The sequence below is a fragment of the Syngnathus floridae genome, chromosome 19, assembly GCF_059516105.1.
Source record: "Syngnathus floridae isolate MCC-2025c chromosome 19, RoL_Sflo_1.0, whole genome shotgun sequence".
In the NCBI taxonomy this organism is placed as follows: domain Eukaryota; kingdom Metazoa; phylum Chordata; class Actinopteri; order Syngnathiformes; family Syngnathidae; genus Syngnathus; species Syngnathus floridae.
In genome coordinates, this window is record NC_142431.1 from 4,187,221 (window position 1) to 4,205,279 (window position 18,059).

Genomic DNA, 18,059 nt, shown 5'->3' on the forward strand with positions numbered 1-18,059 from the left:
CACTCCATTAGGTACACCACCATTTTCAGGTGTACCTAATAACTTTATGCATTTTTTGTACGTGTCAAGAATGTGTATTTGACTACTTACTCTTTATTTTGTGGGACACCAACACATATTACACAACGTAAAACACATAGATTTTTATGTTTTCATGCCCAAAAAAATAAAAACAAGGAATAAAACACCAGACAAGTTTTAACATAAATGTTTTATTAAAATAATAATAGTAAATTTCAAACCAGCAATCTAATGTAAAACTGCAGTGGATATATTGGATAACAATATGTAGGCGTGTATATGCATACACGTTATTGAAAAATTACTGTAAGTGTTATAAAATAAAGATTACCCAAAGAGAAGCATAACCTCCCCGCTGTTGCATAACGGCGCATCCTTTCATGCAATAAAGTTAGCCGTTAGCTAACATGCATAAAAGAAGTGTTTCTGTGAGTGGTTCTTTCTTTCCTTGGCAAATGGTAGATCGACATTCTGGCTTACATAGTTCACGCCAGGAGGGAGACGCAACACGTTCACTGGCTGATCCGTTGATGCACGGGAAGGAAGGCAGTTCAGCCATTGTCTCGTTCGAGAACGGGAAAGTCAGAATTCGTTCCCTCACTGATCCGTTCTCGCGACGAACTGGAAATACAAATCACTCTCACTAACTCGTTCACTCACGGATCCGTTCGGTTAGTAAACAGGAAATGCAATTCGTGACTCGTTCATAAACGGGAAGTGACGTCACTGACTTCTTCGTTTTGTTTTACGGTGAGGTGGCACCAGCTTCAATGCGCATTACCGACACCTACTGGTTGAAGTCATATGAACTGAAAAAAGAACTAATCACTTTAGGAAATTATTCATTCACTCTCGTTCACTGAAAAGATTCGGTCTTTTGAATGAATCGTTCAATCACGGGCCAACACTAGTCATGATGACCTCTTGGCACTGAGTGGGAGCTTGATCAAACCTCTTTACGGCCCTCACACCGTGTTCGTGTTACACCACATGATAGTATGACAACGAAGCTCCATAGCAACTAGACCGTTAAGAGTGAATGTGGTTTAATGCCTTGCAAAGGGAATATTAGAAAGTCCCTGTTGAGCTGGCAGCACTTTATGATTCTCCAGTGATCACTTCCAATTAGCCTATTATGTAAATGGCAAACTGCAATATAAAAATAACGAGATAGCCAGACAGACACACAGACACACAATATATAGTACACACACACATAAACATACGTGAGTGAGTGAGTGAGTGAGTGAGTGAGTGAGTGAGTGAGTGAGTGAGTGAGTGAGTGAGTGAGTGAGTGAGTGAGTGAGTGAGTCTGATCTTTTTTAAATATTAAAAAAAATCCTTACTATACATGGTCATTTTTTATTATTTAAAAAAAAAGCCACACTGTATATGGTCATTTTTTATTATTAAAAAAAATCTTATAAGTTTTTTTTTTTTAAAATAAAAAAGGCTTTAAAAATATATTTATGTTATAAGGTGGACTTGATACCACACAGGCTACTTACAATCCAAGTCAGGTAGTCATTGATACCCCTAGACTACCAATGATTGGGCAAATTATTTTTTTCATCATTAACTACAAAAGAGAGATAGAACCTGATATATATTAAATATTATATTTTTTATATTTAAAAAAAAATCCTTACTATACATGGTCATTTTTTATTATTAAAAAAAAGCCTCACTGTATATGGTCATTTTTTTATTATTAAAAAAAAGCCTCATGATAGATGTTTTTTGTTTTGTTTTTTTATATATAAAAAAGGCTTTAAAAATATATTTGTTATAAGGTGGACTTGATACCACACAGGCTACTTACAATCCAAGTCAGGTATGTATACCCTTAGACTACCAGTGATTGGACAAATGATTTTTTTCATCAATAACTATTATACATACAAAATGCACTGAAGCGCGTCATGGAGTGTGGAAGTTCTCCTCACGCTTCACATTCACACTAAATTTATTTTTTGTAACAGTTTAAAGGTGGGACAAATGAATCAAAGTTTCCTTGCACTCGTTGTTGTCATGGCCTGGGGCAGGATGAATGAGTAATATGAACTCATAGCCACACATGTCACTCTGAAATCCAACAATGACCTTATTGCAGGTTAATTACATGAAATGGCATTTGGACAAAAAAATGTGAAAAGACAGCAGGCAAAGCAGGAGCTCATAAGATGTGCACACAAAAGGCCATCCCGGTGTGGACCCTCCAGTAAATGTTGTCTCGCCCGGTCTCTTTTTCCTCTCTCTGCATGGATGAACAGTGTATACATTTACATAATCATCTATAGGTAAATGATACTACTCAGTTACACATTTCATTTATATGGAAATGCAAGTGCCGTTTGGTCTAAAAGGAATCCATTGAAGTGTTGGAAAGTGGTTGACAAAATGTGTTTTGGTGAATAGTCGCTGGCGGAGACGATATCTGCACACCTCCATCTCCCCACTCGAATGACACTATCACAAGTGCACACACAATTGAAAAAGTTTGGGAACAACATTTTTCTTTTTAATTTCAAGGTTCGGAGTCAGAGGAGCAGAAGACGAGTCAAGTACCAACACAAAAAACATCAGAGTGAAAGTTGACCGATTTGAAAATAAACAAGAACTGATAAGTTTAGCGATAAGTAACGGAATGGTAACAAATCAAAAATAATAATAACATTGTAGAAACAATACATGAAATTAGGCTACAACAACAACAGAAGAAAATCAAATACAAAATGCTGAGCTGACTAAAAGTTAGAAACCAAGGAAGAAATGAAACTGAAAGTTAAGGTGCTGGCAATTCTTCTCCAAACCCAATAGAAGAAAATCATCATCGTCATCATCTGTATTTTATTCCTCTTTTCAGCATTTTTCAATTGATGCTAAAAAATAAATCAACCCATATATACCATGAAAATCATCAAAACAGTTATTAGTCCACGGAGTGACAGTTTCAGCACATTCAAAAATCCACTAAGAAAAACCAAGTGAGTTGTCTTGTTTAATATTTGACCATAAAAAAAAAAAAAATCCTAGCTCATTTTATCTCCAGGCAGTGCTGGCAAAAGATCTTCACTCTTGCTACAGTTGTGAATTCAAACAAACGTAGAAAAACAAACAAAAAAAAAACAGAACATTAAATACACCAGCAAAGAACATCAGTAATAAAATATCAAATTTGCTTTTTGGACAAATTCATCAGCGATATACTTAACATAATTTCAGATAATGACTTCAGTATTTCAAAATATGAGGAAAAACATGAGATGAAGTGATGTATCACATCCTACTGGGTGGTCACAGTGTTTGTGTGCTGCCATCTTTCAATAACCAATGCTTACATTAATGAAGTTTTAAAAAATAAATAAAAAAAAGACGTAAATTTTGCACTTCAACCACGTCCATGAAAGCTACGAATCCTCAAACTGCGTCTTTCCCGCAACCTTGAAATCCCGCCCCGACAACAAATGCCAGCACCAATCACGTACACCTCACATGCAAGCTCCCAATGGCCCAAATGACAGTGATTGTATTTTACAAGGTTACAACAGACAAGGTCGGGGGTCATTAGTACTCCGATGGATCAAACGCACGTACGTAAACCTCCGATTTTTTTCGGGGTCCTGTGGATTTCCACGCTTCCGATAGTCTCTGGAACTCCTTTAAAAGATCCACGTGGAGTCCCAGTTAAAATGTGCATCTCCAGAACTCTTACGCTCGTAAGTGTGCTTTCACATGTCAAGTCTTATTTCTTTTCTTGCCGAAATGTTCCAGCGACTCGGAAAGAGTTCCAAAGAGATCACAGTTGCCAATATGGTACTGTCAAAATGTTTCTATATTTGTTTCTAACAGTTTGTTGGGAAATGACTTGGATTCTATACATAATATTCCTTGTCCTTGTCTTTGGGTCTCTTGTTGGCGGTGCTGCTTTTGGCGCCCCCGCTTGGCGCTTTATCTTTCACCACGGCGCCGTTGGTTTGCGCCGAGTTGCTGATGTAGTTGCGCGTCTCGTCCACCTGGTAGGACCCCTCGTCCCTGTTTCTGTACTTGTACATGGCGTAGAGGAGGATGAGGATGCAGAGGGCGGCAGCTGAGACAATGCCCACCACCATGCCCGTGGTGCTACTGGATTCCCGTATGACCTCCGAGGCCCCAGGCGGGACTCGCCGCACCACGCCGGGCACTGTGGGTAAGGCGGCGGGCACCGTGCGCAGCATGGGCGAGGTGATGTAAGGACCCCGCGGCTTGGTGCCGTCCGAATCCAAAGATGTGGGGAGGGGCAGCAGGACTATGTCCGGCTGCGGGGGTTTGACCTCGCGGTTGTTCATTTTCCCAGCGGGCAGCTTGGGAAGTATGGCCGAGGGGGCCGCCGCAGCTGGCGTGCCCCGGGGGTTGGGTAGAGGCAAGGTGGGTGTAGTCCTACCTGCCTCAGAGGCTTTGCTAGGCCTCAAGTCCTTGGCCTCCCACTTGGGTGCGAGGGCTTTGTAGCCGCCTTCATAGGTTGATGTGGTCAAGAGCTTATCTGTTACCAGGGAGAAGGTGTTGTCAAAATCTTCATCGTCAGTCGGGGGCAGGCTAGAGTCGAAAGCTTCGCCAGAGCCAAACCCCGAAATCACCATGCCATCATCATCATCATCATCACCAACATCATCACAATCATCGCCGCCTCGGTCCGACAAGCAAGGTACCCCCGCCTCGGTGGCCATGGCCAAGGTTTCTTTGGTGGTCTCGATAATGGTGAGGAGGGGGTGGAGGGTTGGGGGAAGGGAGATGAAAGAAGAACGGGTGGATACAGAAGGGATGTCTATGGGATCCTCCATTAAAATGGGGATGACTAGCTCCCCTCCTGGAAAGTGACAGAGAGAAAGAGACACACGTCAGGTGGCAGAAAGATTTCCCCGTACCAAAGAAGCAACAACAAATAAACAGATGACCAGAGAACGCAAAATGCAAAGCTCAACATAGGAAACAAAATGATACCCAAAAATGAACATTAAGAAACTGAAAAGACAGTAGCAGTGCAAACGGAAAAAAAAGTTAGAACCAAACAAGGAACAGCCATTAGTAAAGGTATGAGTTGCATCAAAAGGCTCGAAGGGATGCATAAGGGTGAGCCACGGCAAACTGACTCCATAACATCTGGAAGGATCCTCACAACTGGACTTTAGATTTCCTCACTTGTCAATCATTAAAAGAAACATGCACATAGAAACAAACAATGTAACCTAGTTCTTTTATTAGTACTAAATTAATTGATTTTTTTGGTATTCTTTGAAAAGAGCTGAGCTCACTTTTGCTAACCAAAACAGCAGCACATAACCAGGAACATAAAAAGTCTCATGGATAATGAAGCCTTGAGGCTTAGTTCTTTCATTAGTACTAGGTTTTTTTTGTATTTATTTAAAAGAGCGGAATGTCTGAGCTCAATTTTGCTAACCAAAACAGCAGCACATGACCAGGAACACAAACCAGGATGCCGAAGCCTTGACGTCTATATGTGTCAATGGCAGTGAATGAGTTAAATGTTCACCGTGTCCCAGAGGCCACTATATTGTACAATTCCCTTTTCCTACTTTCTTTCAGATTTTTTTGACACGTGAGAAGTCGTAGGCCCGTCACACCGTCATTCTTTATTACTCTCTCTTTCCATTGCTAGTTCCTACAATTATGCTTCCAATAAATTGACAAGTGAGAAGATTGGCACAGGTTCCCTTGACCTAAAAAAACATCTAAAGTGTCATAAAAATTGTGACATCCCTCTGAATTATGAATATCTACTTGCAGAAAAGTCAAAATAGTGATCTAAAACTAATCCAAGCCTATTAAAAAGAAATTAGTTTATGCTGAACAGGCAACTTTTTCCCTCGTGAATATTAATCGGCTCCCCTATTTCCCCTGGCCTCTCTTGCCTTTTGACCTTTTTACCACAATGGCACAAAGTCATACGGCATTTCAGTGACATCTGAATGTTTTTTTATTGTCACTCTGACGTCCCAAATTCGGAAGAACGTATCTTTACACATGTTGGAATAGCATGTAAAAATCTTAAACATTTCCAGAATTGGTAATAATTTCACACTGGATTTGAATAGGACTATTTTGATTATTTCTAAGGAGGACGACTATTTTCCACGGCAGAACGAAATATGATCGACATCAGGAGGTTCCCCGATGTAACCCGATTGTTGAGTTCTAAAACATTCAGATGTGCATTGAAGCTACTCATCCTCTTGCCAAAGTGGCTTGTTTGTACATTGCAAAGGCTCACAAACAGGGCACTAGAAAAAAAAATGCAAACCTTATGAAACAGCAACATGGGAGGGAAAATAAAAGAGAATGCAACAGAAATGATGGAAAGAACCAAAACAAAAGAATGAAAGCATTGCAAAAAAAAAAAAAAAGTTCCTGTTAGAGCAAACATTGTTGAAACATTCACAAAGTAAAGCCACAGATAGAGCTATTCAGAAAGGGATCAGTAATAATTAAAGAAAAATAAAATCAGCTCGGAAAGAGAGAAACGACAAAGAAAATAATAAATCATAGAAGCCTACAAAAGACACTTTTGAAAGGAAGAAAAGCATACCATCGGTTTTGTCAACTTACATCAACAAATTGCCCGCATGATTTTGGCAGGAAGAAAAAAAAAAGTTTACAAAAGAAAGTTGGGTAAGAATGCCTTTGGACAAGTTATATGTAGATTACACTTTTGGATTATTTTCTATATATAGTTTTTTTTTTTTTTTTTTTTAAACAGGATGGTACAGGGAGGCAACAACACATACACATCCACACATCATGACATGAAAAATAATCGTCACCATTCTCTTCAGGGTATATTTATATACACAGAAATATTTTTATATATATTTTTAAGTATAAAAAAAAATCTATAATTTTTTTAGTTAATTTTATACAGCCTCACTGGATGCCTTTTTTTTCATTATCCTTACTACCTTGTTCATTGGCTATGAACAAAATGACGGCTGTATATATCTTAGAATGTCTACGTTAAAGGATATGGGAGTGGGGGGGTGACGGGGGGGTCGGATCTATGAACATACTAGGAAGGAAATGATATAGATGGGGGTGAACGTGTACATCAGTTGCCATGTCCATGTAAAGGCGGCACGAAGCGGTCGGGCGGCATTAGAGCTTTTGGCTGTAAGGAAGGGAGGGGGTGGGGATATACAAACAATGAGCATATAGTACATGCCCATCTACAAAAGAGAACAGCACTCTCAACACTGACAGTTTTACAAACCCTAAGCTGCAACTTCTTTGCCATGCACCAAAGCCACCAAGTCATTACATTCCAATTCCAATCTCAGATAGGCATCAAGTGACAAGAAAAAATAGTAGAGATCAGCATTTAAACACTTTGCACAGATAGTGGCTCGAACTTTGGAGGTGCTTTTTTTTTTTTTTTCTCTCTGCGCGTCCATTTCCGATTTTTTTTTTTTTTTTTCAAACTCTTTTTGGTGCGGATTCACAGAGAGAAAAAAAAAAGGGAAGCTTCAAGTCTAATTGAGAAAACAATCATAAGAAACATTGTCAGTCGTCATTCTTAGCAAATTATTAGAGATTTCAAATCTTGACATTTATAGAAAGAAACAAAGGTGCACATATATGCTCGGGAACATATATGTGTCCAAAGGACGAAATAAAAATAAATCAAAATAAATAAATAAGCAAGAAAGAAAGGCATTAATTTTGTCACACTATACCAAAGATGAACAACCAGAAAGCACACACTGAGGAAGACAATAAGAGGAGGGACATTTTAAAGGTCAAGTGTCACCACCTTCCTTTAACTAATAATAAACATTATTATTAGTGAAATACATTTCTTTTGTTAGTAATTTAAACACAGGACAGGGCGTGCAATCTGGATGTACGTCAGAAAGGAGAGGAACATTTTTCCATATGTTTGTTTCAAATTGCACTATTAAGACGTTGGGTTAATGCATGCTTAAGTAAGTTGCATTTAGGGAGAGTAAGAGAACAGAATACCACTACAACAAGCTGGAGTTATGTTAAGGGTAGAGGCTTGACGGAAAAGGGGGTGGGGGGGGGTGCCTGTCACCAAGGGCTGCAGGATGTTTTCTCAGGCAAAGGAAGCATTGGTAAGCAATTCAACGAGGGATAAAGGAGCACCACATGTTAGTTTGTCCTATAACCCAGCAAAAGGGTCAAAGTAGTCTAATTAGTCATTCATGAGCAACCAACAGCCTTCGTCTGACAGATAAAAAGTTGAGGTCATGGGTTCCACAAGAGATCAAATGGAGAGTTTAGGATTTTTAATGAGGTGTGGCTACCAATATGTTCATTCAAGTATTTTTTTTTTTAGGCAAGGCTGTCTTTAAAAAATGTAATGCAAATGTATAGCAGCTAATGAGAGAGTGAATTTGAGTTATTCTGTGAATTAGCGTGCTTGCTTAAAGTAGAGAAAATACAACTTCACTAACAACTGTTGATAAACTTTTAGCATTTTTAGCGTACCGTATTTTCCGCACTATAAGGCGCACATAAAAACCTCCAATCTTCTCAAAAGCTGACAGTGCGCCTTATAATCAGGTGCGCCTTATATATGGACCAATATTGAGCCACTACAGCAGGCGTGTCCAAAGTCGCGGGCCAAATGTATATTTCTTATATATAGACAAAGTTTTAAAATGGGCCATTCATTGAAGGTACGCCTTATAATCCGGTGCGCCTTATAGTGCGGAAAATACGGTAGTTCTCATTGAATAATATTCAGATAGCATTGTGATGTATGCCAATCACCCACATTACCATCTTGTCATATTTGAGCCTTAGCTCTGGATGCTTTGCTAAATCAAATATTTTTCTAGCTTGTCTCCTTCTCAAGAAATATGTTTGCAGTGCACAAGCAGCAAAAGTGACTCCGTTCAAGGTAAAATTGATCTCGCTCTGCTCTTGTTTACTTGGCAGAGTTCGCACTCTGTTGTTTGCTTTGTTTTTTTATCCACAAAGCATTTGCTAGAGAGAAACCTGCTGCAGTTAAAAAAGGGGCTTCAAATAGAGGTTGAGGACCTTGATGTTCTGGTAAACATTTTAATCCTAGCTAAGCACTTGCACAAGCATTTTGCATCTTCTCAGTAAACACGGAGCTTTGGCTTTGCTTGCCTACCCAAATTTTGTTTGTGTTCCACGCTTGTCCAGATGGACGCGATTGGACGGATGAAAGCTCAGCCTCGACGAAAATATTCTAAGTCTCCGTTTCACTCGACACACAGCTGCTTCTCTTTTTTTTAAAGAGAGACACGTCGGGGGATACAATCTCAGCACTGGCGCCTTTTATCGGTAAAAAAAGAATAATCTTTAAGAGTAGCAGAACTGATCATTTTCTCGAGTGAGAGCATTTCACCGGCTGGTTGTTCGAGGCATTTTATCATCGCCCTTGAGAGGGAAAAAAAAAAATCTCTCGTATATTACACCTACAGGCTTCCGAAGCAATATTAAGTAAATAAGTCTACAATCTTGATAGGCTTGACAGCCTCAGCAGTTTAAAGGTCGCAGATGCAGAAATGTGTTGAATGGCACTTCTCTTCACTTTCCCATTTACCGTGTCTATCCTGCATTTGCTGAACTGTCCAAATGGAGATGAATCCTGACCGCGAGTAAGGGATTTAACCACGTGGGCAACACCATGAAAGCTGAAAGCTGGAGCACCAGCACTAACCAAGTCAATGTGATTTCAACCCTGAAAATTGTGAGTCAGTAATTTGAGGACTTGAGGACTTGCATTGTGCTCAGAGATCTGCGGAAGCACTTTTATTCACCTCCCACAAGTAACAGGCTGATTAGCAGATGGCCATGAAAGGACGGGCTGAATATTATATTGATGCCTTCAAATCACCTTGAAAAAGTAACGGGACTGCTGACGATTTGTTGATATTTTTACACATGACATTGAAAAAGTTCAGGCCTATTTTTATTCATACGCGGTGCATCTGAGATTTTATCACCTATCAGATTTTACACATTGATTTTATCCAAAGACTGGTCATTGTGTGTGTGTGTGTGTGTATACATATGCACATGTAAATATACATATACACACATACTACAGATTAATTAAATCAAGGACCAGCAGATTTGCCAACAGCTTTTACCCATGTTACTTTTACATGTCTACATTTTAAAAATAAATTTTTAAAAATTAATTTTACATTAATAATAATACATTTAAAAATATGGGTGTGTGTCACTTGTTTGTGTATGTTCTTTTGTGTGTTTTTCAGTTTGTAAAGACTTTTAGCTTGTATTTTTTTTATTTTAGCAGATGCACTGATCGGTCGGCGCTTTTAAATTTTGTTGTACATGTGATAATGACAATAAAGATCTATTCTATTCTATTCTATTCTATTCTATTCTATTGTATTCTATAGCTGCAGCACAATTAAAACAATTAAATTCAGTGTCATTTTCATGGTTGTTTGAGGTCACTACTTGTAATGCAAGTGGGCACGAATCTCCTTGTTTGCTCTCTTGTGGAACCCACATGGGATAAAAAAGGGTTGAACATTTTTTTTTTATTTTAATACATAGAGAGGACAGACAACAGAACCATAAGACACACACACACACAGCAGACAGGACTGAGAGACATCACAACAAGTTCAAGCATAAACGCAAGACATCTCAAAGGGAGGAGCAGGCCTGCCGCTGTGTTCCCACATTCTGCACAAGCCTGCTTGGTGAGGAGGTTAGCAGACAGAGAAGTAGCAGAATGGAGGCCAATCATATACATGCAGAAGCTGGGCCATGTCGAGAGGAGGAGGAGGAGGGGGGTGGGGGTTATTTGTTAGTTTTTGGAGCTGCACTACGGTCCAATACAGGGTACATGCCACAAATGCCTTCTACTTGGAGCAACAGATAGAATAGAAAAACAGATATACTTTGTAGCAATAAAAGTCTTTTTATGCCATCTGCATTCAAACAGTATATGCAGAGAGGCGGGACAAGAAGATGGGTGAGTGTGGATGGAGGTGGCAGGGGAGTCATTCTTTCACACACACACACAACTTTCTTCAGACAGAATGGGGTCGCCTGCATGAGGCAAAAACAAAAACATGATGGCAATAAAAGATTTTGTTGCCTTTCATTTCCCTAAGTTGTTCCGACAATGAGGGGATATGTTTGTTTCGAAGCCATATGGCACAAAATAATAAATCAACACAAACTTGATGAGGAGGAGAACTTTGAATTTTTCCAACCACCAAAATTTCATGCGGCACAAGATGAGGCAAAAACGGGAGGAGCGGCGGCTCTATCCTTGCTTGGAGGATGTGACGACGGATGATGAGAAAGACACCCAAAAAAAAAAAAAAAACTGCCCCGGTCGCGTCCCATACTACTTCAACCATCCCAAAACAAAAACGATGAAACAAACAGAAATCAAAAGCCGAACCATAATCAACACAAAAAAAGTGCATCACAGAAAACCAAAGCAAAATTAAAACAGAATGTAAATCCAACACCAGGTCATGCAACTGCATACGGCTGAAAGTGGGTCAAGAAATGAAGAAATGAATTTCTGCGTCAACATGGTGAAATGTACGATCCGGGTACATAAAAGTGTGTACTTGTATGTGAGCCACCAATGTATATGAGGGAAGGCTATTGTGTTTAATTCACACTACAACCCTCCATATTTGACAAAACTTGGGTTTGAGTATTATTATTCCACCTCAATATTCTCTTAATGTCAATAATATATTGACAAAAAGCAATAGTGTCACTACAATTATATAATTAACCAATAAGGGTTTAACGTCTCGTCTCATGTGACTTATTTAAAGTAGCAAGGACATGTCAAAAAATAATTCTTTTTATATTGTTAATATATGGACATACAAATACTATACAGCCAAGTATGTTACTGGTAGGTCACATTATCTGTGTAACCAAAAAAGGAAAATAATTGACTGTATTCTCTAACTTTATTATAAACAGGGGCGGAGCTATGTGGTGGCCACCTCGATCATTGCCTCCCCCCTCAGACTACTCACACACTTATGGGAAATTATCATTTTTTTTCTGTTAGTGGATGGCACGCTTACATGACCACGTCTCACTAAAGTGTTCCGTCAACTTGGCCACCCCGCTGAAAAAAATTTCCACTTACAACCGTGATTATAAGTCAATTCGATCCGAGCTCAACATTAAGCAGTGTTGTGATTTGAGCAGTCAAACCCAAGCTTCCTCAAAAATACCCCTTTCCAATTAGCATAATCTTTTTCGGATCCCATTTAAAGTGTTGCATAAATGTGTTTTCGTGTTGTGTACAGGGAAGAGACAATGCGCACAGAAATTCGAGGATATCTGTTCTCTATTAGAATGTTTCAGGTAAGGCAGACCTCCAACAAAAGGAAACAGAGGTACAAACAAGAGAGAAGGAATAGGAGGAGGAGGTAAGGGAGGAAGAGGCTCTGTTGCAGTTAGTCTGCTACATACCACGGTGTCTATGCTGAAAGCATCTTTGTTCTCCAAACAAACTCAAAATGTATCCTCAGTCAAAGGAGACACACCCACAGCAAGAGGAAATCAGGAAAAGGACGGATACATTTTGTAGCATCAGTGCGGGTGGCATGGGGGCTGGATGCTAATTTTGCACTTTAGCAAGTAAAGCTGCCTCTCCACTCAATGCTGAGAGACCAAAATTAGTATCAGCATGCCATCATGTCAGTAACCAGTGTGACCCCCGCAGCTAAGTGTAACTTGGATGTTGGAATCGTTCTAATTTCAAGGGCCTGATTTACTCAAGGTTTGTTAAGTAGGCGAAAATATTACGCAGGATGTTCGGAATGAGTTAAATCAAACAAATCTGGCTTTTATTTTGTTGTAATTATCTTTGCAATTGATTTCTGTCACCACTTCAAAACTTATTTTGCACTCCCAAATTTTTCGCACAGCTCTCGTAATCGAACTCAAAATTAACGCCCACTATTTGAAATGTGAGTAAAAAAATTGCAATGTTAGTAAATGTTAAGGACTAAACCGATTAGACGACGAGTTGACTTGATTATTCCACGTCAAAATTTAATGGTAACGACATTAGCATTATAGTGAGTTGTATTTTAATTTTATTCGTCACAGTTCTTAATGCGGAATTGACTTCAATTCTAGTTTTATCAAATTACAGTCAACTGCAAAAAGTCGCTATTTTGGATCTTAGTAAATCAGGCCCTTATATAAGTGTTTATTTACAAATAAGTGTAACATTTACTTTACTGTCAATGTGCATATAAACTAAATTTACCTACATAAAGTTCTGAAAATTGATGCTTAAAACCACACACAAGAATTTAGTAGGAAGTTATATGAAAAAGTTCCCTGAATATTTTAAACCTATATTTTGGGTAGGATTCGGAAAACGTATGTAAAAAAAATACTGTACATATATTCTAGTACAGTACAAAGACACACAACAGAAAATTAATTCACTAATTTATTCTGTAAATAAATGCAGTGCAGGTTAGCCTCTGGCTAACGAACATCCTTTGGTGATATACAGTAGTATATTGATTTTAAACAGGTTTTGAAAATATAATATACTATACACATTGTCAGAGGCTAATTTAAAAAAAAACTAAAAGTGGACCAGAAATGGCAAACACCCATTATTTTTTTTTTATTAGCCTATTTGGGATTTTTATATTTTTACACTTATAGGATATGAATATCACTTTTCGGTACAGTTTTTTTTTGTTTTTTTTTACCATTATTTCCGTGGAAAAAAATCACAGTACAAACGCATTGGGAGTGAATCACGAAACAGATGTCTTGGTTCCACTGTTGTGTACCATTAAATTTTAACCAACTTCATATTTACACTTTTTCAAATTTATTTTATATGATATTTTATGACAAAATCCTACTAAATTTGTGTGTGACAATGTTTTAGAAGCTTTAGAAGTTTTTTAAGTTACACTTGAAGCTCTAATGGGACATGATGCTAAGAGGAAAGGCTCCTCAGAAGCAGAAAAATAAAAAATCAAAAACAATTGGGGGGGAATCTGACTCGGGTTCCGAGCAAGCACAATTTGACACACTCATCCCACCTGTGTGTCCGGAATCGCACTCTTCCAGATCCTCGTCATCACTAGAGCATTCGGCTGATGAAACTATGTCATCTGTTGTCTATGGAAACACAAATGCAAACAAACACACACTCATATATATAAACACAAAGTATGTTTTAAACAGGAATATTTAGGACAGTCAATTTAGTGGAGATACCTAGCTAGCTGTAAAATAAGCTGTGACATGATGGATGGAAGGAAGGAAGGAAGGAAGGAAGGAAGGAAGGAAGGAAGGAAGGAAGGAAGGAAGGAAGGAAGGATGGATGGATGGATGGATGGATGGATGGATGGAATGATGGATAGAAGGAAGGAAGGAAGGAAGGAAGGAAGGAAGGAAGGAAGGAAGGATGGATGGATGGATGGATGGATGGATGGATGGATGGATGGATGGATGGATGGATGGATGGATGGATGAAGAAAGGAAGAAAGGAAAGAATGATGGATGATTGGATGGATGGATGGATGGATGGATGATAGATGGATGGAAGAAAAAAAAAGAAAGGAAGGAAGGAAGGAAGGATGGATGGATGGATGGATGGATGGATGCATGGATGAAGAAAGGAAGAAAGGAAAGAATGATGGATGGAAGGAAGGAAGGAAGGAAGGAAGGAAGGAAGGAAGGTTGGATGCATGGATGCATGGATGGATGCATGGATGAAGAAAGGAAGAAAGGAAAGAATGATGGATGGATGATTGGATGGATGGATGGGTGATAGATGGATGGAAGAAAAAAAAAAGAAAGGAAGGAAGGAAGGAAGGAAGGAAGGATGGATGGATGGATGGATGGATGGATGGATGGAAGGAAGGAAGGAAGGAAGTAAAGAAGGAAGGATGGATGGATGGATGGATGGATGCATGGATGGATGGATACAAAGATAGGTCACCAACAAAAACAAAGCACATCATTTAGGAGGGAATTAAATACCATTCACAATCAAATTTAAACATGAAAAATACAGTATACAATAAATACAAAATAGGTATAGTGACAGAGAGAAGAAAGAATTGTTAATTTATTAGATATGGCTTTGGTACGAGTGCATAATTAACCCATGCATCCTTTTTTTTGGTGAGCCTTTTATGGGAAAGGGCTTAAAAATCTTCTGTTGACTAAAGACTGGGAAACAGTTGGTTATTTGTCCACCTGTCTTGACTTTGACATTCAACTTTTTCTTTTTTATTACCCACTTCTAACACACACCTTAATGGCCTTCTCCTTCTCCCTGCAACAGTCCTCTTTCTTTTCATCTTTTGGAGGGGAAAACCAAGAAGGACAAGATTGGAGGATGTAGGTTGTATTTCAAGCTGTGCCGAGCAGTCGCTGTTTATTAGAATGAATCAGCAGGGTAATAAAGCAGGTGCTGTCACCGAGCAGGGTTATGAAATCAGAACACTGATTGAGTTTTGCAGTGGTGCTGCGTGCATGGGGCTCTAAATATCATTGGCTTTGACAGAATAATAAAAGGCGCACCCCCCTGCTCAGAATGCTGCTTTGAAAAGGTCCGCCTGCAGAGCATACTTGAGATGTGGATAACGCATATTCCAAATATTTAATATTCCCAACATGTAGGAACATGTTTGTGTACACTTTGCACCTAATTAAGTGCACAGGCATTAGGAGGCTGGAAAATGGTGCGTTTAAGCAAAATTGATGTAAATTACAGACCTCTGGTAAATGTAACATTATTTATTGAAGCCGCATTATGGGTGTAAATGGCTTGGATATTGCTTGTTATGATGATGATGATGATGATGATGATGATGATGATGACAACAGATGTGGGCGGTGAGGACACAAAGGCATGAAATGGACACTTCAGAGTAACTTCCGGCAATTTCCACCTGATTGCTTAAATTCTTACACAACACAGATTATAAAGATTAAAAATCAAATTTGACTTAATTCCTGTTTTGCAATTATTTCCAGTGCATGGTCTTTTCTTTGCAACTGTTTCAGTTGGAGTGACAAAATGAGTTGAAAAGTTCTACAACCTGAATATTTTGAACTGAGCTAGTGTTAGATTGAAGAGTAAATGTTATACAGATTTAGAATTAAATGTTAAACTTAAGGTAGTTTTTTGTGTTTTACAACCTTTAATTCAAAATTTCTCTGTAATCCAAATCTACTCTCCTTCCATGTAAGTGATGGAGGCAATAAACATAAATCCTACCTCATTTGATTGCTGCATCAATTACACAAAATTAATTAGTTGTGGTAAAAAAAAATATGAATAAATGATTTGTAAAATGTCACCCTCCTTTGCATTAATCATCACCCAAGAGGTAGGTTTCAGTTTCAAACCGATCAGTGACCCCTTAAACGCCACGTCATCTACGTGGCTGATTGCGTTTCTGAGAAAATAGCTTTCAAGTGACATGTTTGACATTTGCAAGCCGGCGAGATGTAAGTCCATTTATCTTCATGAAACGCATGATGCATCTATGCCTCAAGGGTTGTGATTGAAGCACTTCTCATGAAGGCCCGAAGGTGCGTTTGCCTAATACAGAGCTAAGGAAGTGACACCCCCCCAAAAAAATCCATTTTTTTTCCTTCGCGCGTTAACAACATAGGGCTGCCAGCAAAAAGGAAAAGGGAAGTTGTTGGGGTGCAAAAAAGCCATAAACTGACGTGTGTGTGTTGTGTGTGTGAGCCTACAGTAGCAGAGCCGAATGATGTGGTTGGCTAACAGGACTACAAAAACTGATTTCACAGCTGGGGAAATCCAATTCTCTAAATCTCCATAGCGTAGAGCGGGATATACTCTAGTAGCAAAAAAATAAATAAAAAAATTGTTTTGTGTAATTATTCGCCTGTAAAACTGTAATTCCAGGTAGCGGCATTTCCACAAATATTTTCCTGCAAGCCCTTTTTCTGGTCCAGCATGAGTGCGCACAAAAGATGTTCCATAAAGTCATGCTTGGATGAGTTGAGTGCGGGTCAACTTGACCCCAACCCCATAAAAACCATATTTCCTAGTTTGTTTATACGGAAAAATGGCAGATATTTGAGGTGAGGCATTTATTTAATTTATTTAACAAAATTCATATTAACAAATTTAGACATAAACTATATTCTACAACATATGCTATCTACTGTGACAGAAAGCAGGACACAGTTGAAACATCACGCCTGATTAATCTCGATGACATCGTTCTGAGTCGAACACCACAAACACAACAGCAAAATCAATAAATAACCAACCCTCATTAAAAGAGCTTTTACTTCTGACTGCTTCTGCACATCAACCAGGAGGATTCCTCATGGGATCAATACAGACAAGCAGACAGACAGCCTTCTGGAACATCAGTCACAACTCAAAGATCTAATGTTCACAGCTGAAAGAACTAGATCCGCCACCACAACAGCAATCACACGGAAGATGGATCAAGGCAAAAATAGAAAATAGTTAACATTCCCAGTTAAAGTTCTGTCCAATTAAACAACAAAAATAATTAAATTTAATAAAGTCACATATCTTTGCTTTAATAACGTAAATTAGCTGCATGCTAACAAACAATGCAAACTGTCATAGACAGGCTAACCATTTGCATCAGTGCTACGTTATAACCCTTTCAGGTACTTGAGCACAAATGGTGGTGGAGCACATGTAGACAGAAAACAATCCGATATATTTATCCTTTGCAATAAATGACTTAGTGAGTTTATTTGGGTTAGTTGTGAAACCCTAAAACTCATGTGACAATATTACCATAATTGCAGATTAAGCTATTTCCAGCAGCATGTTCTTACAAACTAGAACCACGTAAAATAGGAAGCAACTCTTCTTCGCTTGGGATTAAGTACTGTATTTTCCAGATTATAAAGCGCACCTAAAAACCTAAAATGTTCTCAAAAGCCTTATATATGGACCAAATTCCTAAATTTAAGCTGGCCCGAAGCATTGTGTCATGAAATCAATCATAAGTGGC

At 38.7% G+C, this 18,059-nt stretch overlaps 1 protein-coding gene across 14 annotated transcripts in view; it reads right to left on the reverse strand.

Moving 5' to 3' along the window:
* Positions 1–2,520: 2,520 nt before the first annotated feature.
* The window catches only part of nrxn3b (neurexin 3b), a 152,913-nt gene continuing 137,374 nt past the window's right edge, over positions 2,521–18,059 (reverse strand). For 10 of the 14 annotated variants that reach the window (XM_088362760.1, XM_088362755.1, XM_088362768.1 and 7 more), the window contains 2 exons: positions 14,109–14,187; positions 2,521–4,867 (listed from right to left, as the gene is read on the reverse strand). In XM_088362760.1, the coding sequence (XP_088218886.1) occupies positions 3,897–4,867; positions 14,109–14,187 (1,050 nt within the window). In that variant the 3' untranslated portion in view covers positions 2,521–3,896. Of the gene's footprint in view, positions 4,868–6,624; positions 7,181–14,108; positions 14,188–18,059 lie in introns of those variants that run through there. The other 4 variants (XM_088362766.1, XM_088362769.1, XM_088362767.1 and 1 more) reach the window with 2 other exon arrangements.